The following is a 26170-nucleotide window of genomic DNA, read 5'->3' on the forward strand; positions in this document are numbered from 1 at the left end:
GCTGCGTATATGTTTCAGCTGTTGGGAGTGCAGTAAGAATATTTTCAAATCTCTCTAGAATAGGCAGAGGAATCTACAGTATTTTTTTTTATTATTCCATACAACCTGGTCCGCTAACAGAAGTGATTATAAACTTTAGAGAAAGTAACCCTTTCTGTGCAGGAATACTAAAAAAAGGTTAACTCTGACATTACAGCATCTCTCCATTTTCATCAGTTAATGTTTTTGCATATAGTAATCTCAATGGTCTTACACTTGGAGTGCTTTGATCTGAAGCTGGAAGTTTAAGAGTTGAAGAAACAGAAAGTTTGTTTTAAACATAACATAGATTGCTGGCACCAGTAAGGAGCTGAACATTTCCAAAGGGTCCCATAGTTTTTTCTACAGCTTATCAAGAAAAGTTTTTCATAGTAGGTGTTAATTACAGAATTGATTAGTTTACTGTCTTGCAATATAAAAATAGTGGATATAGGGAGGGAGTTTGTTGTGTAGCAACTGGTACAACAGTGGAAACCGTCATCACCAACCAGACTCTTTTAAGGCCAGCCTTTCTTAACCTTTTTACCCAGGAGGCACCCCTGACATGATTTTCAGGTCCCAGGAACTCATGCTAAAAATTATCTTACGTCCCACTTACTGTACATCAGCATGCCTAAGTAATGTCATATTTTAAACCCAGATCAGTTTTTTTATACTCCACCCGCGCTCTCTAGAATAACATTATTTTCAGTAATGATCTTGATATGAATGATAATAATAAAGAAACATAGACAGTAAAAATGGTGGTGTTCCATAACATTAGTGGTCAGTGTAGAAAGGCTTCCTTGCACTTGGTGTAGATGGGTGGTTAATTTGCCAAAGGCTGGTGTAGGCATTAGTTTTTAACAACTGTTTTTTTTTTCTTTTGGTTTAGTTGAAAAGAAATACACTAGTTAAAAATGTATGTTAATAAAGGCTGGCATAGTGGTATAGGCAAACATTTTTAACAATCTTTTTTTGCTTTTAGTATTTTTATGTTATTGTTTAGTTGTTAAACATACACTAGTTAAAAATGTATGCCGATATTAGCCTGCTTTAGAATGTAGTCAGACTCGATACCTCATGCTGGCTTCGGAGCAGTTAAGTACAACCAACTGTGATGGTCACAGTGTGCTGGAAACTGTATGCAGCCCAAGATTAATAAGGCATCTTCCATGTGATGTTTTCACATGATAGCTTTGATTTTAGATTTAATTCCAATGCATACAATATAGCAACTATTAATTACAAGGTTTAAAGTGAAGACTCTTGTGCATTGAGTAAAGCAGCTGTTGGCGGTGGCATGGACACTTTTTTAGGCCCCATACATGCTGTTCTGTGAGTGTTATGCAAGTTTTCTTTTTTTCAAAGATGCCTTTTATTAAATGTTACAAAAATTTCAGACAAAACAATACAATACAATAAAGAATATAACAAAGCGTATCTTGCTCTTCAATAGCACATAGAAATTCTACAGTAAGCATGGTTGAATGGTTGAACCATACAAGTAAATAATGACAATAGTATACAGAACCATAGTAATAAACATAGTCTCCTGGCTTATTGATCATTCTGGAATATAGCCATAAGAGGTGAGTTCGACCATGAGCCCCCTATATTATTGAATCTCTGTGGACAGTCCCTATTGGTGTAGGGGATTTGGTATAAAAGAAGGGTCAGTTGTTCAGGTGTTTCCATTCATATAAGGGGGTGGTTTGTTTCCATATAAGATGAATGAATTGATTTTTTTGGCATAAAAGTGCAATATTCGGGAAGGGAAGGGAGGTTGGAGGTCATTCACCAATCCCATTAGACAAACCTTAGGGCAACAAACATAGGGGAGACCTAAAGCAGACTCAACAAAACAATTGACTTGTACTTATAATTGGTGTATGGGAGGACAGGATCATATTGTATGAAGAAAATCTGTCTCCTGACCGCAAGCTTGTTATGCAAGTTTTCATGCGCATTTAGGGGGGCATCCCATTTATTTCTAAGAGCCCATTTATACCTGCCTTTGTTGCAGCCTTTTTGGTGATGCCTGTGCATAGCAATGAATAATCCCATATAGTTTCTCTTTAAAAACACACTCAACTGTAGCACATTAAAATAAACCAGCCACCTAGGAAAGAGTGGGTTTTCTACTTCATGCAGTAAAAAAAAATCTTTTTTTATAGCCTATTCATGACTACGCATTTTTCCCCTGATGGGTTTGCCATTGACATGAATGGAAATGCACCAAAACACATGTGAGTGTGCGTTACTGCGTAACGCAATGTACTTTGTAAACAATATCCGTGGACATTGATGTATGCTGTGATATATTGATGTACGTAATGCCATTTTCCATGCATCTTAAAACATGTGTTGATGCATTTCTATTGATTTAATTGAAAAACACAGAAATCCATGATTGGATCAGGTTACACTCACAGATTAGAGTCCCAAAACTGGTCATTGGAGGTCACTCTAGGTGGCGCTTTTGAAAGGCATCAAAGCAGTGAGTGCACACAAGATTCAGTGTCTGTGGCCACCCCCTACTTTTGATGGGACTAGCAGTGGCAGCACACTGTTGAGGAAGAAGCACGGGAGATTTGTGCTTTATCTCATGTTATTGGGAGAAAGCAGATGAGTGAAAATTCTCAAAAAAATGTAGATATCTGGCTTAGATGTACATTAAAATGCACCCAGGGGTGTTGTGTTGTCAAAAGTTAACTCGGTTTTGTTTTTTGGCTGTAGCTGTGCATTGAGGGCTCTTAGAAAGGAGCAGATAGGCCCAATAAAGGATGGAAGTGGGAAGAATTAATGGTCCAATGCCACCAGAAACACATGTAAACAATGAATGGACCCTCACTCTTTGGATTTGCAAACGGCAATAACGTTTTCAACTCGGGCAAGCGAGTGTCTTCTATCTCTTTCTGGATGTGAACTGAACCGTTTAGCTGTGCTGTGATCTCAGGTTCTCTGAAGTAACATGAAAGTGGAGATTGTTTGTGCTGGGTATTGGACACTTTGTGCTGTATTGGCTTATTTGTGAGCTTGTTAACACCTGGGCAGGCATACTATATACAAAACTTTGACACAAAAATCCCAGACTTTTGAGGCACCGACTCAAACCAAATAGTTTAATTCACATACAACTTTTACTTTTGTATTAAATACGGTATATACACCATTAGTCATTAAAACCATAAATAAAAAGACAAAGGACAGTACATCAATAAAATACCTGAGCAGGCGTATGCAGGTTTTCAACTTTGCGGTATGGCTTGTACCAGGGAATATTTTGTGTATTATAGTCAATATATTATCTTACCACTGCAAACTAGGAAGCTCATAGATTGACAACTAATACACTGGCCTTGAATGGCTCATTGTGCTGCTGGGACCCTTCATGGTTTTCTCCTAACAATTACAGTCGTGCCTTTTCTGATCCTTTGTTCTTCTGTGTAGAAGAGTGAAGGGCCGGTACCTGCTCAGAGGGAGATTTTGTTCCAAGCTGGAAAGTTTTCCTATGTAACAGCAAACACCTCTGACAGCCTAAGGTGCTTATTATAACTCCTGAGAATTTCAGAAAATGCAGTCCTTACTTAAGGCAGACCTATACTCTGTTAGCTCATGTTAACTTAAAACTAAGTTAGAAGTCTTGCTACAGTGAATAAGTAAAGAGTTGCAGAATGGCTGACATTTCCTCTTCTGGAGCAAATGTTATTCCAGAGTCCCTCCGCTGATAAACATTTGGTTAAAAGCCAAAGCTTTTGAAAATTTGATCTCTGAAGGGGAGGATCGGCTTATTTACATTCTGATCCTGTGTGGATGTGTGGAGAAAAGTTATAAAATATATCTACCTTTCACTTGGCTTGCACCTGCAGTGCCTAGGTGACGGTGGTGTCATGGTCCTTTCCAGGAAATCTGCCTATGCCAAATTTCATGGGATGACCAAGAGGACCCGGCTGCACTAGATCTTCCAAATAACTTTAGTATGTTTCATTGCCGTGCAAGTTGGCAAGTTATGGATAATGCTGTTAACTTTCAGGGAACATATGTTATTGTAATAAGGCTAACAAACCTTAAAAGGTTAGTTCACTTTTAGAAAAACATTTTGAATGCATTCCAGTGTCCCCAATGCATTAACAGAAGACTACTCAGAAGCTGTAGGTCATGCATGGTCTTTTTCATGTTTATCAGGAACAATCTTAGGTAGGCAAACTCCCCCCCTATCCCAAGAGTTGTGCGTAAAAGGAAGAGAGCACACTTAGCATGCACAGGTTTTGAATGAGCCAGATAGTTTGCTCCTGCAGTGCTAGGGGCATGCTTCCAACTGTGGGGGTCCCCTACATAGGAGTTTTTTCTGACAGATCTGGGAGAGGCTGCAAATGGTCAACATGGCCTTCAAAGGTAGCTTCTGATTAAACAACTGTGCAGATTATTTTATGTACTGAGGACACTGGAATGCATAGAAAGTATTTTGTTTAATGTGAGCTAGCCCTTTAAAGTATATCTAACCCCATTTATTTTTTATGTTTTAGATAGAGTAGCAAAAGGTTAAAATTGATCATTTCAGGTTCTCTTTTGCTGTCTAAGCTGTCTCATTGGGGAGATGTATCTTCACTTTCTACCTCTTAGACACAGCAGCAACTGAGAAGAAATGTATTCTAAATGAGGGGAGTCTTCATTTAGACAGTTGTCATTGCAACAAGCATCCCTATTGGAAGACTTACCCTCTATTCCTTTTCTGGTAACGACTCAAAACATCAGATTTTCCCCCACTTTCATTAATGGTGACAGTGTACACCAGGACAAATAGAGTGGGCAATATCCCTAGTGGGTACACAGATAGCAATAAAAACCTGACAGGATTGCTTACCCCACAGCAATCTATCCAAAAGAAAAATAATGTATTTTGGCTTTTAAAGCCAGCTATTAAATGTTTTAAATACTGTGAGAGATATACATAGGTTTTAAGGGGTGGTTGCTTGGCTGCCATGCTAATGATTAGAATACTAACTTAGGTACTGGCCCAGAACAACTATGCACATCAGGAGTACTGGCCCCTCTGACTTCACTTGCTGCATACTCACTAAGACAGTAATTTAACTAGCATTTTCAGAATGAAAGGTCAGCAATTGCAGCCTAGTAAAAGCGTAGAATCCGAGGAATGGAATGTTAGTCATGGAACTAGCATTTTCAGATAAAGAAAAGTAAAGGCTGCCTATACATTTCTTAGAACACTCTTTTTAAATCCATTCGTTGCATTTACAATATTGTTTCATGTTAAGAGTTACAAAGAAAATAAAAATCTGCATTCCAGGACTGAACTTGCAGCCTGACTTCACTTTTTCTGGAAAATGTGATGCCTTGAGGCATAAAACAAAAAATAAAATTGGTAAATAATATGTATTACCTTCCTGGCTGCCTTGTACAAACTATTAGGTTATCCACAGTGTGCATTTGAATCACTGAAATAATGCTTGATACCATGGAGGAATAACATATCTATGGAGTCCTTTGGTCCTCTGCTGTTGGTATTTTTGTCATTACTGAAATGTTGTAGGTATCACTCGCTCTTTTGTTATATGTTTCACTTATTATCACTTCTTTCACCATTTATTGGAGTTGATCCAGTTTGAACATGATGCTGAATTTTGTGACTGTTTGGCACACAGCATTAGTCAAGGCAAATACGGCAATTTCACCGGCAGCTACAGTAGGCAACTGATTCAGTGGTGTAACCAATAGGTATTGAAGCCTGTAAAAGAAGAATGTGAATACATATCTCTCCAGAGAGTCTACTCAAGTAGTACATCTTCTGGCAGAATCTTCATATCCAACATGCTTCTGCGTGTGTTCTTCCTGCCACCCCTAGATCACATCTGTGTCCTGTAGTGACATAGGGGCCACAGGCATCTGGCACACCTGGATGTATTGGAGGATGAAGCTTCTGCTGGAAGCCATAGCTTTGGAAGAGACCACCAGAGAGGTAAATGTTAATAGTCGTCTTTTACAGGCAGCTTTTTTAGAATCTATTTCTTGAAATATAAGACTGAGTCTCTGACCTTGGACAAGCATACAGATAAGGATGTCTTACTTTGTAGGTCTGCATATTTGTTATGAATCATTGTCTTGAAAAGTGCTGAAGCCAATTAGTTTTCAAACATCCAGGCAATTAGCATTTTCAGAAGGAGATCAATAGTGTCAGCTCCCATGTGTGTCTCATGGCAGGTTCATTTAAGATGTGCTTTTAGCAAGAAAGACTTGGATCATTTCTCTGAAAATTTTGATTTAAGTTCGGCATATCCATGAAAATATCACCTAAACCTGAGCATGCCGCTGAACCCCATAAATCTATGTTTTTTGAGGGTTTTTTCAAGGCCAATTTGCAAACTTTTGTTAAAAAAACATGGGTAGCTGGGGACTATTATGGGGGACATGTACCAATGCAAATTAAAAAGAAAATACAGTTCAGTGGGGAGAAGGCTTAAAAGGCAACACTAAAAATACACAAACCAGCCATTTAGTGTTGGTAGCAGTGCCGCTATTAAATGACAAATCCTTGCCAGCTTTTGTTTGTCAACAAACCAAGAAATTTATCATTTAGCGGTGCTATCACGTCTGCCATGATGTAGCTTTATATGTATGTGCTTTTTTCCCCCAAGGTGAGTATTCGAAAAAAAAGTTTTATTTTATGTTCTATTCGTAGTTCTATAATGTCATTGTAGTACTTTCAGGTGGAATACAGCTTCATAAGATATCAGCTAGGGAACTACAAGTCCCAGCATGCCCTCATTGCCCCTGTACAACAACCAGATATTGCCGTTCCCTGGGTGATATGTGTGTGTGTTGAGGGGGTATACAGGGACAATGATGGCATGCTTGGACTTGTAGTTCCTTAGCTGATATATATGTGTGGGGGTGGGGGGTACAGTTCTAGTGGATGTTTATATAATATGGGGGGGAATGTTCTGCCCCGGGCGCCAATAACTCTGGTTACGCCACTGATGGGGAACAAAAGTAGCCACCCTCCAGAAGGAAGGACTGTGTCAGCATGAAGTCACAGAAGATTTGAAGATCTACAGCCGAGTGATACACAAATAACTTAAATTTTTGTTAATAGTTAGGGTACTTGAATGTATTTTTAAGATTTTACTCTTGAGTTTAGTGTTTACTTTAAGTTAAAAAAAAAAGTTAAAAAAAGTTTTTAAAATACATTTTAAAAATCCAAACATTTTTAAAGCCCACTTTATTCATATATGCACATATGAACGCCAATGTCAGGTTCACACACATATGAAAGCTGGCGTAATTGCGGCCAAATAGGCACCTTATCCCATATATTTTGGTCCTGTAATGGACTTACAGTCTTATGGAGCTCAGTATCTGACCTCTTGATTGAATATACAAAAATCGATTCCCTGCTGTCACCTGAGATGGCGCTATTAAGTATCAATATTGATAAGTATCCCATCAAGTACAGATCAGTGGTTATGCATATTTTATTCTCAGCCAGAATCCTCATAGCCCGAAATTGGAAATCCTCTACTATTCCGACCATTTCGGATATTGTCCATAGAGTGTCCTCAAATTGTCGTTATGAAAGATTAATAGCATATAGATTGAATTCAGGGAAATTGTTATTTCTGACACTCCCGGCGCAGAGATGAGGGGGCCCGCCAGCCGCCGGACACCAATGTGATAAACGGACACTCCCGGCACAGAGATGGGGGGGCCCGCCGTATACCGATCCAATGGTAACCGGCGGCCGGACACCAACGGGCCCCCCCATCTCTGTCCTGGGGCTGTGTTTGAATCGATACTGGGCCCCCCCCTGTAGGCTCAGGCCCCTGTGCGGCGGCACCGACCGCACCGGCGGTAGTTCCACCACACGTTTTAGGTATCGCCCTACTTCTAGAGCTATCATTCACTGTTAATTCTAAACTGATGAGCTGTGAAGGCTTTTAAAGTGTTGCCTCTGGACAACATTGGGTACCATAGTTTTTAGTTGTTTCACAGAGGCACACAGTTCTAAGGCTTATGTAAAAAGGAGGGTGGAAAGAAGCGCTGCAACCCTGGGATATTGTGGGGATAGTATAAATAACAGCTTTAAAAAACTTTAAAAACAATACTGGACTGAAAACTCACTGTTTAGGTGGACAAGATGAGGTCTTGCAAATCGGGAGAAAGGCTGTATGGATCGCTCAGCAGTGTCTTGGGGCGATCGGTGTGGATGTGGTAAACGGGCCAAATCATCGATTAGGCAGTGCATGAATTTTCACTGGTGACTCTTTACTGTTGGGTGGACGTAGTAATGTCCTGCCGGTGAGGGGTATGGGTTTGGAAGTGTCTGGTTTAGGCTTAGCATATTATCTATTTGCTTCATTTTTTTACTGGAAATATAGAGTTGATTAACAGTAACACCATTATCATGTGACAGGAAAGAAAATGCAACTTGTAATATTTTATTCTACATGATCTCTGCTTTCAGAAAATGTATAATGTTTTGGAAGTTTCAAGTAACCTTCAGGCCTAAAATGTGCATTTTAATGCATGCAAAAAAAATAAACAATGGCTCTGGCAGGAAATGGTTTAAAGCCCAACTTTAGCTGAAAGCTCTTTGAGTTTGTTTTGGATCACGCAGGGAAGGGTTAACACTTCTTTTGGGTTTTTATTGCCCTTTGTGTCGGGATAGGTAGTAATAGGAAATCCCTTTATTGGGAACACAGAAAAATACACATTACACATATGTTCACTCAGTTGTGCAGTGCTTACACCACACAGATCAGTGTGATTCTGCGATAGGTGTGGCCAGGGGTTTACGAATAGCTGTGGCCACGATTAGCCTGTACAAATCAGTCAGACTGGGACACTCCGCAGCTGTCTGCATGTAATCACACATGGCACAAACACCTTCAGTTAGGGGCAGATGAGCTACCCTCAGCACAAACAGTGTGTGTACCGAGCCACTCATCTGTCTCTAGCAACATGTAATCACTTCTTGAGCAATTATATGTGGACAGCTGTAGACGGTGTCAGCATGGCTTTGATTTGTACAGGCTTCCTGTCAACAACTAATGGGAAACAACTGGCAATACCCACCGCAGAAGTAGGATGGCAATGTATGGCCATGAATGGTCGTGTGAATTAGCCCTTAAGGTGCCCATACACTGCATCCCGCAGTCGTACGAGAATCGCGCAGTGTATGGAAGGTGTGCGACCGTTTCTACTGTACGGTCGCACGTCTTCCGTCGAACAAGCATGCTAGAAAACCCGCCTGGAATCTTACGATTCTCGGCAAGTTAGTGGCCTGCTGGTTCGACAACTGCCGAACGGGCCGGTGTGCGCACGTGCACACGTGCACACAGCCCGTTTGCAGTCATCGTAAGCCCGCCCCTCATTACAGTCATCGTAAGCCCGCCCCTCAGGGTGGCGGGCTTGCGATGATCGCAATTACGATCTGCCTGTCCAAGATGGGCAGATCGTACGTTTTTTAAGTACTTTACAACCCACGCAAGACAAAAGTCTTGTGAGGGTTGTAAAGTGTATGCCCACCTTTAGAATGAGGAATAAAATTTCTGCAAGGTTTTTTATTGCTGTCTGTGCCTTCCTGTCTAAGTGATGACTAAAGGTTTTAATACCCATTTAAGCATCACAAGGACAGAAAGTGAAGGAGAATCTCCCCAATGGGGGCAAAGATTGCAAATAAAAATATGACAGATGCTCCATCGCTTCCCCAGTCTGTGCAAAACTAACAAAAAAATCAACTTTGGTTCGAGTTGGGCTTTAAATGTCCTTGCTTGATACCCACTTGTGTGTAGTAAGTGCTGAAGGGAAATGTAGCACTTTAGTATATTTATTGTTTATTATGTTCAGCACTAAAAATTGTGTGTTTCTTTAATCAGGTAAATATGAACTATTGTGAATATTCCATTTTTTACACTTCTGGCCAACATGTGACAGTGGGTTTCATCTCTGGGTTTTAAAGGGATTTACTGCTGTGCTATGAGTAGCCTGGAAGGCTATGAAATCTGGTCTCCTGCTATTCTGGTCTTTCACAACACACACACACACACAGATAAATGAGTCAAAGAAGACACAGCCTGCCTCTGTCTGCTAGCAGATTCAGACCTATTTTGATTTTTAGTTAGAAAGAAACAGTCACAAGCACAAAAGCAGTTTTCCTTCAAATGTAAATATCATTGAAGTACTCTGTATTAAATCAATATTTGTAAAAATAAGGTTTTATACAAGTAATCAAAAATATATAAAAGTTCTGTTTAAAAAGTTCTAAACATTATAAAAAAATAAAATACATTTGGCTAAAAACTATTATAGTTTTCCTTTGCAGTACTGTGTTTCAGAAAACAGACTTTAGAACCCTAAAACTACCTACAAATATGACATGGCAGGTGGTCATGCAAAAGATCATTCTACAATGAGAAAAGGGGAGTGCTATCAGCGATGTCTGTCTCTGGGAAAACATTAGTGATCGTCCAGGAAATCGTCCAGGAATATCCATCTTGGCCAATCTACTCCCACCCATCCCCCCCCGGCAGGGCTCGGCAGGGATCAACACTTAGGGTCTTTAGGGACCTAAAAAATACTAATATTCCCCCATCTGAGTATAACCTCCTGGGTCAGAGTAACTTTCTGCATTGTCTGTGGGCACCTTAACATAGACAGTTTATTTGATCTCTTGCAGCTATTTCTGACCATTGCAGCATCTGCTCTGTTGCTCCATATAAGCTTGGCCTTTGTGGTAAGGAGGTAAATATGTAGTGAGATGTTTAGTAAAGGAAACACTTTACAAGGTATTATAGAAATGCTCTTTCACATTAGACTCCAGGGTAAACTGTCTCCAGAGAAAGGTCTTGGAAATCGCTTAAGTCAGATGTAGATATTACTAGATTATTCTAATTGATGTAACTCTTTCAGTGCCAAAACTCAAATACATTTTATTACAGCTATAAAGGGAGGCAATGCAGAAGGGAGATGAGTTCTGATTTCCTTCTCTGAAATCTTAAAAACCAGTCTTTCTCTAGATGATAAAATGAAGAGCTGAAGTGCTATGGGAGTTTTCCAGTATCACTCTTGGAATACTTTGACTTTATTACTGGTGCCCGGAGATGAAGCTGTCAAAGTAATGGATTCTTCCTGGAGGATTAGTTAGATGAGACTGTGCACACCCTGAGCGTGCATTAAGCCACTAGCTGAAGCCGCACACTGTCCAGGAAATGGCTTAGCATAAATTATGTAAACAGGGATAAGTTGTTAATGCTGATGGCTCCTTGTAATTTATTTGCAGGATCAGTTCTAAGAATTTAGGGTACATCTGCAAATATTAATTGCAGTTATCAAATGGCCTTAATATCCAGGGACATAAGCTTAATTACAAAGATAGGTCCAAATGATGATATACTGTAATTGGATGTTATTGTGACTTATTATATTATGTAAGTGTTATCCCATAATAGTTATTAAAGAGAGACATTTCAAATGCAAAAATTTAATCATTCATCATTTAGATCAGTAAAGACGTCATTATGGGAGTATGGGGAGACGTTTTTGCATGTAATATATTGAGATTTATAACATAATTAGATGTACAGTACTTTCTCAACAGAAAACTTTTTACAAATTATATTATGTGCAATTAGGAGCTACACTATAAGCAAAAAGCTTAGAAAACGCATCACCCATTCCAATTAGTTGCAAGCCTGTTCTTTGTTTGCTGCTGTTTTATTTTAAGATTTAGTTCAAAAAACATTTACTAAGCACACCATACTTCCCAATATTCGGAAATGGCGAGGTGGTACACCTTTTAGTACAATGTATACAGGCAGAGGCGTAATTAGAAACCTCAGGGCCCCCGGTGCAAAAAACCATGAAGTGCCTCCCCTGCTGCTGAGCATTGGCCTGCTGGGAGGTGTAGTCCCAGGAGGCAATGTCAGTGCCCCGGCGGTTACTTCCTTTCCAGGCCCCCCAAGTTTCAGAATGCCAGTGCCTGGTTGCACATGCGACCACTGCAACCCTGGGGTATAACAATGAAGGGATGCTGGGACCTTTAGTTCAACTACAATCAGCATGCCTTCATTGTCCCTGTACACCGCTCCACATCACCCAGGGAACTACAAGTCCCAGCATGCCCTCATTGTCCTTGTACAACCCCACACACACATAAATCACCCACGGAACTACAAGTTCCAGGATGCAAGCCCCCTGCACTAGTTCCCTGGGTAATGTGTGAGAGGTGTGCAGGGACCGTGAGTGCATGCTGGGACTTGTAGTTCCCTGTATGATAGAAGGCTGTTTTAATAATTATCCTCATGAAAGTACTAGTAATACAATGCCATTATAGAACAGTAACTTTCAGGTTCAACTAAATTCTATCTTATGTTTCTATAATGGCATTGTATTACTAGTACTTTCCTGAGGACAGTTATTAAAACAGCCTTCTATCATACAGGGAACTACAAGTCCCAGCGGAACTGCCGACTTTGAGTTTTCTAGTAATACAATGCCATTATAGAACATGGAATAGAATATAGTTGAACTTGAAACTTTCAAATTCAGCCATGTTTTATTCAATATTCTATAGTGGCAAGTAGTTACCTCAGCGGTCACACTCCTCTTGGCTTGTTCTCCACGCTGAAGGAAGCTCGAGCAGGCAGCAAAAACAACACCAGCAAAAACGACACTAGCGTGGGGGACAGCAGGCAGGAACATCCAGGCGAGTCTCTCTGTATTATCAGAATGCTGCTGCTGGGTCCTCGTGATTATTTGCCTGTAGATTATCATGTGCCCAGTGTTATCGCTGCCCGGAACCCCTGCCACACCCCAGTTATTTGGACACAATTTTACCACTACTTTTCCTTCATACTCTTTGTTCAAAATAACATGTGTTAATTTTGAGGTTGGATAAAGGTTAAGTGTAGTATAATATTACAATATAATATTCTTTAATAGAGGTCTGTATGTCAGACCAAAAAAAGAGACGACTGAGGAGGTAAAAGTGACAGTGCAATGGGTGCATCCGCACTCCAGTTGTGTAGTAAGTGCTTCCAGATCCCATATTGAAGAAGTGTATTAGCTGCATGTATACACACACTAAGCTTTGCTCTGTTACATGTTAAAGGGACACACACAATTAAAAAAATGTATAAGAGGGTAATTAGGGAAGAAGCCATACCAACTGACTGAATTGAGTTTATCTACAAACATAGTAGAGAATAATCACTTTGCAAAGTAAATGTTTACGTATCTTAGTAAATAAGGTAAATATTATTTCACTTCAGTCATACTGTTATATGCATGAAAAATGATTAAAAACATGATTTTTGCTTGCATATGATATCCTTCAAGGCTTAAACTGAGTGCAATTATGTAAACATCTTATCTTAGCAGCAACCTTAGGCAAGCACATCCACCCCAACATACACACAATGGAGCAAGTATTGGCATCTATATCCAAAACACACACACACACACACATATATATATATATATATACATATATATATATGTGTATATATGTATATATACCCTTGCAGCAACTATGTCATGTACGTTCCAGCTGTAAACCTCCATTGGTATTAGTTGCTTTCTTTTTTCTGAATCTCATCCTAATAATAAGACATAAAAGAAAACCTATGTGACAGTTTCTAATATCTCACAGGGATTCTCTTGGATACTTTTACTTTTCTGGAGTGTATATCTGCTGTGACCATTGTTATATAGTCCCACTCTGCGTGTTTGAGCTCACATTTTGGAGAATGCAAAGAAAGATACTGGAATATGCAAAGGTTGGCGGCAGCACCTGATATATTCCAGCAGGAGAGGAACAGAGATACAAATCATAGCTGAAAGATCGCACTGAAGGAGTGTCTAAGACATATAGAATGCTTGGACCTACACAGTCTAACATGTTCAAGCTAGGAACTACAATATCATTTTTGACTGGCCTGAAAATGTTAATTCTAATAGATTGCTAAACTGTTTGTTTATGAGTGTTATTCAGAGAACAGTCTGTTCAATAATATAACCTAATTAATGTGTATAATATGACCAATTAAAGAAAGTGGACTTTAATAGTACTTCAGACCTTTTGTGGTCCGATTGGCCAGCAGTACTTTGTCCCCTCCAGTATTCAAGTGAAAAGATTGACCCTAGGCATGTGGCTCTTTGACATGGTATCCATATAATTCATATCAGGGGAAATGGTATTTCTTTGATATTCTAACATTTCAACCATGCAGGGTGCATTTACACTGGCCCTCTGAAAAAGTTGACATTTTCCCATTCTAAGGCCAAAAACAAATGAAATGGAGTGATTATTAAAAAGTTGCATATTGTCTGCAGCATACTAATTATGGTTGTACTAATGATTTTAGGCTCCCAGGGAATGGATAGTCTATTTGAATATATTTAGGTTTTATGTTTAGGAAAAAAATTAAACCTTTTAAAAATAATTTTTTTGTGAATATTTCTTGTTAATATTTCCAATTTCCCATCTGAAGCCAGGATGTGGTACAGTCGAGTGAGATCTCCACCACTTTATGTGAGTCCATTTGCCACTTTGATGTAAATAAGCTATAATTGTATATTCTATTCCATATATTCACACAGCGAATCAGAGAAGAGACACACTCCCTCCTACTCTCTGGTGAAACGGATCAGTTTAATATGTCTGTGAAGGTTCTCATTCATCCAGGTCATGGTATATCTGTAAAAAATAAGTCAAGGCATCTGGACTTGCTGTATTTTTCTTGAAGACGTTTCACTGGTCATCCAGCCAGCTTTCTCAATTCTGAACTGAGAAAGCTGGTTGTATGACCAGTGAAACCGATGGATCAGTTTAATGTTTCAGTTAGACAGAGACAGTTAGAAAGTGAGCCAAAACTGCTAGGCTTTCTTATTAAATAGTCCAGTATGCAAGTACCACATGATGGAAGAACCCTATATTAAATGCTTAGTGTTAAAATACATAAATTACAAGTTTATGAGCTTGTGAAAACAAAAAAAAATAAAAATGAACTTAAACATCTTCTAATTTCTCTTTCAACTAGGTATACCTTTGGGGCATTGATTTACTACAGACAAATAGGCTGCTCACTTTGCAAGGGAATTTTCCTTTTGCTTGGTGGTAGATATGGTAAAAATTCACTGGGCAAAGAATAATCAATCACATGCAAAAAAATATATAAAACTGTATTTTTGCTTGCAAGTGATTAGATGATGGGAAATTCCATTGCACAGTGAAATTTACTTTGCAAAATGAACAGCATATTTGCCTTTAGTAAGTCAACCCCAGTATCTCTAATTTTATGTTCTGTACAAGATCTTTTAAATATTTTTTTACTTTTCTGTACTATAGGTTCTTATACATTTATTAAGATTATCTTTCTTTCATTTCCATCCCTGGGATTCATTTCTGATCAGTTTAAAAATCTACATTTTATGAGTACCAAATAAGTATTGCATTTTTAAAACATAAAATATAAAGGTGCCTTGATATTGTTTAATTATACTACAGGGTACACATTTCTTTTATTCTCTTTCTATTACCTTTATATTAATCATGCATTTTAAATCAATATTGAAGTATGGAACAAACAGAATAATAGCAGAACATGTTCAGTGATGTCCAGGCTTGGTCTGTGTGTTCAGTTAGCTACCTGTCCTAAAAAGCATTCCCATGGCAATAGAAAACATTGTTCTCAGTATAGAATATATTGTATTTTGCATAATTTAGCTTTCCATGCAAGCAGATAAACCATGTATCCTGTTGCTCGGTACTTATATTAAGTTGAAAAAACTGCATGTGTTTTAGACTGGCCATACACAACCTGATCTGATTGCTTCCAAATGAGGAGACTCTTGAGAGATCACGTGAACTATTCATTGCATGTTGGATAAGTTCCTTATTACTCCCCATAGGAAAATACATGCCAGCTTATCCATTTGCAGTTAGTAGACAACAGTATTAGGTTAGCAAAACCTTGTTATGCCTTGCCAGCTAAAGGTTTCATACTGCCAATGTTCCATACTATTCAAGGTGAGAGTAAGGCTTACCTGTACTAATGTCAAGTGTACTGTTTACAATCTGTGTCCTGGTAAAGCTAGATTCAATATTTTTCTGCCTGCCAATATCCTGAGCCATTAATAAGTGCTGCAGAGCGTGTTCAGTTTAACAAGAGCAAAACTGCAAGGAAGCGCTTGCAGTTTGTTGGTTTCTTTGATGATAAATGACCTGTTTCTGGACTAAATCTGTCAAACAAGGTTTGCTCAGTAGGCACATCTTGCAGACCTGTTGTTCCTCAGCAAGGGATATGTACAGACAAATGGCTGTCAGCAAATGTATATAAGCAGACACAGCACTGATTATTTATCACAGTCTACTTAGAGTTTTAAGTAGAAATGTAAAAGCCTAAATGGAATTTGATAAATGTGTTACTATTTAGACAGAAGGAAATTATAGCATAGTGAGCACCCTATACTGTTAAAGTTTTGAGCAGTAAAAAGGCCTCCTGACACTGCAGCTAGAATATTAGAATACTATTATAAGGCTTAAACTAAATAACTTTGATACATTAAAAATAATCAATAAATTAATTGAAAAAAATAAAAATGAATATATAATATATGTACTGTATATCACTGTCATGTTTTTAATTCCATCTGTGTCCAACTCAAAAGAGTCTCCTTCACTTTCTGCCCTGTAGATTGACCAGAAATGAGAGAAAAACTCTCCACGGTGAGGGAATTCCTCTTACATAGCTGTCGGGCAGAACAGTTGTCACAAATGGAATGTTTATAGGCAGGTATTATTAATTAATTAATATGGATGGATGGGTACATAAAGGCCTTTTAACCTACAAAACAGCTTTGTTATAGTTGCTATATTACTAACTAACATTAAAAGAATGTAATGCTGTATCCCAGGGGGAAACAATTTTCCTCCCTTACTACCCTGGTGATAACTCAAAAAGTTTGAATTTCCCTCACTTTCAGTTTTCATGGCAATGGTCATCAGGACAAATAGAAAGGGCAATCTACCCAGCGGAGACACAGAGAGCAATAAAAATCAGCAGGGGACTAAACCTTTTACACTCTATGCAAAAGTAGGAAACATTTTATGACTTATGACTTTAAACCAGTGGTTCTCAACCTGTGTAACCTCGGGACCCACATGTTTCCTTGGTCATTAATCTGTATTTTTTCATTTAATGGGTGTCACTCTATTGTGAAATACAGAGACATCTGAAAAGTTAAGCTACTCTGACCATGGCTGTAGTGAAAACAAAGAAAAGTAGATCTGAGCATTCAAGCGTATCAAGTCTAGCAGGACAGTTAACTGTGATTCTTTTTTCTCTTGAAAGGATATTGTATTTGTATATTGTATTTGCAAGTAGCCTAGAACATCATCTCACTGTCTTGATTGTAAGTCAGCTGTAAAACTGGATGAATGTCAATTGTTCCTAATGTTAAATAAGTTACATGGTGACTGTTTATGCCCAGTGGATGGCTGTTTAGTCATTTATAGCACTAAAGTAATTACTTTTAGTGGAAGCCCTGTCATAGATGCCTACCAACTTCTTAGAGTATATTTATCAGATCCAGTATATTCAGTCTGTCTCACCAGGAAGAGCAGAGAGACAGTGCTCGGTCTATAGAATTATTTTGTACATTTGGATCAAGTGGGAAAAATAACAATTGTTTACTTCTGTCTGTGACTCTATTAGGAAGATTTTTCCTCACTTCCTTGCCTTGTGACTCTTGTGTGAAATATGGGGGAAGTAGTCATCATCAGGACAGGAATGTACAGGCATCAATAAAAACATTGTCAGAAGTTCTAACCCACCCCCCACTCAGTTAATAATGGGTTTTTCTTTGTGTACCTGTTGGAGAGATTTCCCATCACGGCCTGTCCAGAATCCTGTCTCCACAATATGGACAGAAACAAGAAAAACATGACACAGGTTTTAACCAATTCAACTGTATAAAAAAGAATTGCTGAAGTTTGGCCTCAATTATTGCGTTTTTATTACGGTATATGGTGAGTATCCAACATGGCAAGAACTCTGAACTGTTTTCAAGTGTTGTCTATCAGTTAATCAGTGTGAGAAAGGAGACCTTAGAGCAACATTGCCACACAGCTTACAATGTCCACTGAGTTAATTTCCTTATTATCTACAGTGGCCACCTATACTGGCTCAAATAGCTGCAGAAATCTGTGCACACAAAGCCATTGGCTCTGCTTATTCAACAGATTGAAAAGGAACCCTACACTTCCTTGGGTGCTGAAGTCTAGCAGGTCCGGTCCTCCTGCAGCTGCACCTGTTAAAGCTGTGTTGAAGCCCAACTCTAAGGCCCCACATGCCAATTACTCTTCCCTCCATGGAAGCATTTTGTGCTTATATTTTTTATACTCACCTTTTCCAGATGTCTCCAGGCTGGACACCTAATGAGCAGACTCCACTTCTCAGGTCTTCTCCCAATGATGGGCAGTCCTAAATGATGCAGAGAGCAGTAATGATGTAATAATAACAGATCCGCTCTCTGCATCATTTCACTGGGAGTACAAGAGAGCTATGGTGACACTCCTTAGGGTGCAGGTCCATTAATCGCTGCACTCACAGGATGTCTTCATGGTAGAATTACATTGGGCATCATTCAGTTTTAAAGACTGGGGACATCTAGTGGGAGAAAGGGATTACTGTGGAGGCCAGTCCTGTAGCACTGAGACCTGTTTTATTATTTTGAAACCTCCTAGGGAACAAATTAAAAACAATAAATATTCAGTAAAAAATTAGACTTTACTTAATCATTCTCTATTTATATATCAAAAAGCACAGACAAAAAAGGAACAAGCGCACTACCAAAGGTACAAATTGGGCTTCCAACAGGGCTATAGAAAACAGTGTGCAGCTCTTAGAGGCAGGGAGAGGAGCTCTGTGTTGGCAATAGCAGACTGTAGTGTGTTTAAGAGCGCTACTCCTGTATAAGTTCAATTAGACAGTCATGAAATGTAACAATGTTGTATCACACTGGGGATTAACAAAATACAAAGTGACTCACTTTTAGATGTCCTAGGGAGCTTTGAGAATGGTCCGGTGGAGACACTAAGACAAATCTGGACAAGTGAAGCCCAGTAGTGTGGTCGGCAGAGGACATAGGTGCAGATGTCTGTCGCAAAGAAACTCAGCTGGCCAGGCTGAGCCGTTGCGGCCGCAGACACTGTGAAGTCAGTGCTGTGTGATAGTACTAATCTGGTACCGTCTGTCTATCAGAGGTCTCAGGGGATGGAACGACAAAGTCGTGGGGAACAGGCTTCGGCTGAGACAATGATCGGGGTGTAATGTAGTGGTAGAGGGTGTCAGAAGGGAGGACAGAAGCGCTACGCGTTTCGAGGCTATGCCTCTTTGTCAAGCTCTAGTGAAAAGTGGACGGAACAGATTAGCGGGAAAGCCGCGATTTATAAAACTGACAGCTGGGCGGGGCTAGCACTCGTGGCCTTATGCTGATAGGAGTATGAGAGTGGAGGGGCGGAGTGGGCATAGCGGACCGCCCATATTAGTCTCGAGTGGCATCTTGTTTTGAGCCAGCAGGTCATATCTTGCAATAACCGAAGAGTAAAAATGAACGAATTTAAACAGATTTAAAAATTAAGCATGCCCAGCAAATTTTATTCAAGAGATTAAAAAGATTAAGATCTAATTTTATTCAATAGATTAAAAACAAGTGGGACCCGTAATATTAATGTCAATTCTATCAGTAGACTGTGTATAAAAAACAAGCAAAAAGAATAAATAGAACTTAGGTGAAAAAGAGTAAAAAAAGGCTGATATTAGTGTCATTTTTCATATATGAACGAAGTAAGCTTGAATAAAATTTGCTGGGCATGCTTAATTTTTAAATCCGTTTTAAATTCGTAAATTTTTACTCTTCGGTTATTGCAAGATATGACCCGCTGGCTCAAAACAAGATGCCACTCGAGACTAATATGGGCGGTCCGCTATGCCCACTCCGCCCCTCTACTCTCATACTCCTATCAGCATAAGGCCACGAGTGCTAGCCCCGCCCAGCTGTCAGTTTTATAAATCGCGGCTTTCCTGCTAATCTGTTCCGTCCACTTTTCACTAGAGCTTGACAAAGAGGCATAGCCTCGAAACGCGTAGCGCTTCTGTCCTCCCCTCTGACACCCTCTACCACTACATTACACCCCGATCATTGTCTCAGCCGAAGCCTGTTCCCCACGTCTTTGTCGTTCCATCCCCTGAGACCTCTGATAGACAGACGGTACCAGATTAGTACTATCACACAGCACTGACTTCACAGTGTCTGCGGCCGCAACGGCTCAGCCTGGCCAGCTGAGTTTCTTTGCGACAGACATCTGCACCTATGTCCTCTGCCGACCACACTACTGGGCTTCACTTGTCCAGATTTGTCTTAGTGTCTCCACCGGACCATTCTCAAAGCTCCCTAGGACATCTAAAAGTGAGTCACTTTGTATTTTGTTAATCCCCAGTGTGATACAACATTGTTACATTTCATGACTGTCTAATTGAACTTATACAGGAGTAGCGCTCTTAAACACACTACAGTCTGCTCTATTTATATATGTAAGTGAAGTCTGTCTAGATAGGAATTGACAGTAAAGAGGCACTCAACAAGAGCACGCTTCATAGAAACTGGAGTAGCAGTATGTAAACAACTAGTAGACCGGCTTTTCCTGGTAGATCATGTACTGGTAACATGCATCATTCCATACATGTTAATATAAGACTGGCAGCATTTAGACTGCTGCAACTTCTGACATAATCATAAAGGTGGCCAAGCTCAGCAGTGAACAAGTCTAATGATATTATGGCAGAGAGGATCCATAGCAAGGTGATAGGGCAATACATGATGTACACAACACTAACCAAAACTACTTCTTTTTTTTTTTTTCTCAGCCACATGGAGACACGTTTTCATTAGGACAAGCAAGTTAATCTTATATAATCCTCTAAATCTTGCAGGCACTAGAGAGCATTGTTAAATGAAATGTCTCGCATTTTGTCATTGAATGAAACAAATACATCAGTTTATGCAAATACTATCTGAAATAGGCCAGAATAGCAATTTGCTAAAATGCCTATTTGGGGAGATTTTCAGGTTATACATAGAATTGTAGCTGTAAAGTTATTGCCCTGTGTCTTCAAAAATATGTCCCTTAACCGATCAATTTCTGTGAATATTTAAATGTTTTTTCTGTCAATAACTCTATGAGGGTGATTTATAAACCATTTGCATAGTGAGCAGCTATGTGAACAAGAGTCACAATGCATTATAACCACTAGATGGAGCCAAGGAGCATAGGAAATGCCTGTGCTCCTCAGCTCTCTCATTAACATAGCTATTTACTATGCAAATAGTTTATAAATCAGTATCACGTGGTAGAAAAGTCACTCGCTCTCCAATAAGAATTCCAGTCAATGTTCTTTATTGAAAAAAAGAATTGTCGCATTGTATAGCGACGTTTTGGAACCGTATAGGTCTCTTCTTCAGGCAAACAAACTTTGAGTGACTTTTCTACCACATGATACTGATCTGCAGAGGCATCTGCTGTCATCTCAGCACCCACCCATTATCTTGTGTTATACCCGGTCAGGAGTGCGATGGGATCTACTTGAATTACAGTTTATAAATCATCCCCTTTCTAATTGTAAGACATTTTTTTCCCGACTTCTTAAATGTTTTTTGAGTACAGACACCTTCAGAATATAGCAGATACCCGAGCTGATCATTCTTAAGAAAAACGTCTATTGGCCAGATGTTATATTCCCAGCTGATAGCTATTGTTTCCTGATTTACAGATGGTACTAAAAAGTCTGCTGCACTCAAAGACAACCACAGTTCTGTTGGTCTGATTAATGATCATACCTTTATGTTGGTTTGAACAAAATATGTTTCATCTATGGGATTACAAGGCATGTTTACCCCCCTTCTAGTATGAAAAAACATTTATTCTACACAGATATACCATCTATCATATTATAAATATAAATGTTCATAAAATGGATGATGTCATCAGTCTGATGCAGGCAGGAGGAAGCATTTCTAAAGTCATCTCTCCCCCAATGATCAGACTGCAACATTGTAACTTAGTAGTGAGTCATAAGATGAGAGAATGTAGCAGGGGCTGACCTGTATCAGGCATTTGTGAACAAAGCCAAGAACTGCACATGCACCAGAATTTCAGGATTATGTCATCTTTGAACTGGTATCTCTTGGAAGTAGATGGTGACCCTGGATGATGGCTGAACAATGATGTTGCCATCCATCTGGAGAGAAAAGCAGATAAAAGCATTGCCGGGGGGAGTACTGTGTCCTCTGTTAGAGGTAATAAATACATAGAAAAATTACACTGACACATTACTTAGCATATATGTACTTATTATAAAAAATATATTTAAAAGAAAACTACTGCCTAACCTTTTTTGGCCAAATTTCTTTTTAGGGTCATGCGAGGACATATACTAATGTCCCCCGGTAACCCAAAACTAAGTATATAGCGGGTTTTTGCTGCCCACTATATGCTGAGAGCACAGAGCCGTGCCACAGCCGGAACGGATCCCAACAATACTGTCGAGATCCACCCCACTGGCTGATTAATAGCTGGCTCTGCTTCTCTAGTGGCAGAGCCAGCTGTGCCCGTCCACTCACCCGTCGGTTCCCTCAGTCAGCGCTGTAGAAACAGAGAGAGGAGGGGGGAATCCCTGCAGGGAGAGGATCGGGAAGTCAGTGATCGCCAGGTTGTGTTTGCTGACTTCCCGAGCAATAGAGCCGACCTGGGACAGCTTCAGTGTCACAGATCAACTTGAATTATGGGGATGAGTGTAAAAAAATGCAAAAATGTGCACAAAAATGCTGTCGCATAGGTGTGAATGGAGCCTAACCCTTGCCCCCTGGTATATAGTATACTGATTTATAAACTATTTGCATATTGGGATTTACTTTATAAAAGGCGTGGACTTTGCAGGGGAATTTTCCCTTAACTTATTGAATATGGTGAAAATACACTTTACAAAGAACACCCAATCATGTGCCAGGAAAATAAAATAAAAATAGTATTATAGTAATAATATATTAGTCATATTTTTGCTTAACCACTTACTGACCGGAGCAATTTCTTACATTTGCACACGCATGATAAACTCTGAATGTTTGGCTAGAAAACAGCTTTAGAGAAAACAGCTTTCTGAAAGCAAAGGCCCTGTAGAATAAAAAGAATAAATAGATGCTAGCTGCAATTTTGTATGGTGCACAGTATTTGCGCAAATATTTATCAAACAAGTATTTTTAGGATAAAATGACACTAAAATTAAATGTAATGCACAGAAAAAGAATATAATACACAATTTGTTTGTAAAATATCAAAGACGGGGTCACAGTGAGTAAATAGATACCAAACATGTCAAGCCTTAAAATTGTGTGCGTCCGTGAAACCGCAAAAAACTACAATACCCCAAATTACCTATAGGTCATCTCATGACAAGGGAGCATGAGGCCAGCTTCCAACATGGAGCCGCTTCCCGGCCAATCGGGAAACCGGGCAGCGTGTAATGACATGCTGCCCGGCTTCCTGATACCGGAAGTACTTGTGCTAGGCATCGGAGCATTTGGGCAAGTACGAGTACTCGCCCAAATACTCGGAATCGGCAACGATATCGATACTAGTATCAGTATCGGTGCATCCCAAGAGCATAGAGCCGGCCTCCCGGCCAATCAGAAAGCAGGGTGTTGCGTCATTAGACGGCATCCAGCTTCCTGATTGGCCGGCCAGACGGCTCCGGCTGGGTAACGGAGGAAGACCGAGTTCTCGCTGGAGAGGCCCCGGGGGTGACAGGCTGCACATACTAAGGTAAGAGGGGACTTTCTTGTTAATCGGGAAGCAGGGTGGTGAGTCTTTACACGCTGCCCGGCTTCCTGGCTAATCAGGAAGCCAGGTGGCGAGTCATTACACGCCACCTGGCTTCCTGAATGGGACTCCGTTACTCTGTAATTGGTATCGGCGAGTACCGAAAAAAATTATCGGTACTCGGTACTAAAATACCGGTATCGGTGCATCCCTAATTTAAACGCTTTTACTGCTCATCAGTTTAGTGTTAACAGTGATTGATGGCCCTAAAATTATTGCTCTCACTCAGACGTGCGCGGCGCTATGTAACATGTGTGGCACGATTTTTGTTTTTGCACGTAGGTGCATCCGACGCGTATTTGTGTTATATGTGCATGCACATGGGGTGGGCTTAAAAAAATAATTTGCATTTCTTTGTTACTTTAATTTTTACATTTTTTTACACAACTATATAACAGCAAATGGGATGTGGCAGATCCTCTTTATGAAGACATCAGCGGTCCCCTAATGTCAACAAGGGACCCCAAAGAAGCTGATGAAGCAGAGATCTGCCTCACTAGCTTCTTCTGGCTCTAGGAGCCAGAAAATGTGCACAATGATACCAGAAGTGATGTAATATACATCGCTTCCGGGTCCAGTGATCGGAGGAGAGATCAGCAGCTAGAAGCCTGCTGATCTCCCTCCGATCCATCAGCGGAGACCTTCCGTGCTGGTCCTGGGTCGGCACGAGACCCTGGGAAGCCGGCAGTGGCACCGGCGGAGGGGGGGGGGGGCACACAGTGCCACACCGTACAAGCGATCCAGTGCCTGAACAGATGCTGGATCACTTGAATAGAAACAGCAATCGCCTGCTGTTTAAAACGGTAGCAAGAACACGGCTGCAGCAACAGCCATGTTCTTGGTATAACCACTTCAAGCGGGTGACGTGTATTTACGTGAGCCAGCGTGAAGTGGTTAGACACGCTTGGATGATGGAAGTCCGCAGAGTTACACCTCATTCACTAAGCTAAGGCAAAATCCACTTGCAAATTGAACAGCCTATTTGCGTTTAGTAAATCAAGTCCATATTCTTGACATTTCCAATGTGTAGAGAAGAATCACTACTCTAGAGCCAGTAAGTTCCGTAATGGGGGAGTACATGGAGATGGTATGTTCTGAAGTATTATTACACAAAACTTCACATTAGAAGAAGTCAAGTGCAGTAAAATGATAGATGATACGACCTAACCTTCTTATATATCTGATGTATCTGGTCCATTGGGAGCCTAGACCTGTCTTAGAAACAGATAATGAGCTCTGCCCAAGTATTGAATCCACATTATTTAAACAAAACATGTAATTTAGGACTCTATGTACATTTCTTGAGTTGTAACAGTTTAAGTAAACCTTTCAGTTATATTGACTTAAACAAATAAACTGATATATTAAACCAGAATAAATGCATTGTTACAGTAGAGAACACTGGTACTTGGATTAAAAACCTTCACTTAAAAAAGTACATTTTGAAAGTACTTTAAAATTGTCTTTTAAGATCAAGTCACATGGCATTGCTGGCTTGTTTCCTATTACAAAGATAGAGGTTAGGAGGAGGGATCGCTGCAGAGGTTTTAAATTGGTACCATGATGCAGTCACATGGCGCTGGGAGGGGATTTGCGCTGCAAACCGCATAATACACAAGACACATAGAAATATATGTTTATCAGCCTCTAGAGGGGAAAGAAGAGTTGTTGATGTGGAATATTATACCTCCAGTGCAAATGTTTTTGCTGTGGCTTTGGAATTGGCAGATTCAGCACCATTTTATTGTGGAGCTACCACTACAGCAGAACTGTACTGAAATCTAGACTGAGAGTTTGTGACTAATATATCATAAAAGCTGGTTGCAAAACAATACTGTAAAATTTATTGGATAAGGATTGCTGCAGGTGACAACAATGTTGCCTGCACCTTCACCTATTCCGCTTAATATTAACAAAATATGTTTCATAATTATTGTGAAATGTATCACTTAGAACTTCTATTCAATATTTTGCATTTTTTTACTGATAAAACAGCTTCACCAATATATTTCAATGTGGACAAACTAGAATCCCTGGCAGGGAAGTCTACTTCCTGTGTCCTTTTTAGTGCTTCTCTCAGACTTTGAACATTAGTTATAGTTTTGCAAATTAATGGTATGACAATGTGATTAATGACTACATTAAACTACTGCCTATCCTTCATGGTATCACAAATTACAATCAATTGTGCCCGTA

The 26170-nt window shown here is 39.7% G+C and overlaps 1 protein-coding gene across 3 annotated transcripts in view; it reads left to right on the plus strand.

Moving 5' to 3' along the window:
• The window catches only part of OLFM3 (olfactomedin 3), a 179741-nt gene that overhangs the window by 94436 nt on the left and 59135 nt on the right, over positions 1-26170 (plus strand). Inside the window, exon 2 of one of the 3 annotated variants that reach the window (XM_018558291.1) lies at positions 15885-15900. The exons of the other annotated variants lie outside the window; for them this stretch is intronic. Coding sequence (XP_018413793.1) covers positions 15885-15900 — 16 coding nt within the window. The remainder of the gene's footprint in view (positions 1-15884; positions 15901-26170) is intronic. 3 annotated transcript variants of the gene reach the window in all.

Source organism: Nanorana parkeri, unplaced genomic scaffold (assembly GCF_000935625.1).
Source record: "Nanorana parkeri isolate BGI_ZX_2015 unplaced genomic scaffold, ASM93562v1 scaffold330, whole genome shotgun sequence".
NCBI lineage: Eukaryota > Metazoa > Chordata > Amphibia > Anura > Dicroglossidae > Nanorana > Nanorana parkeri.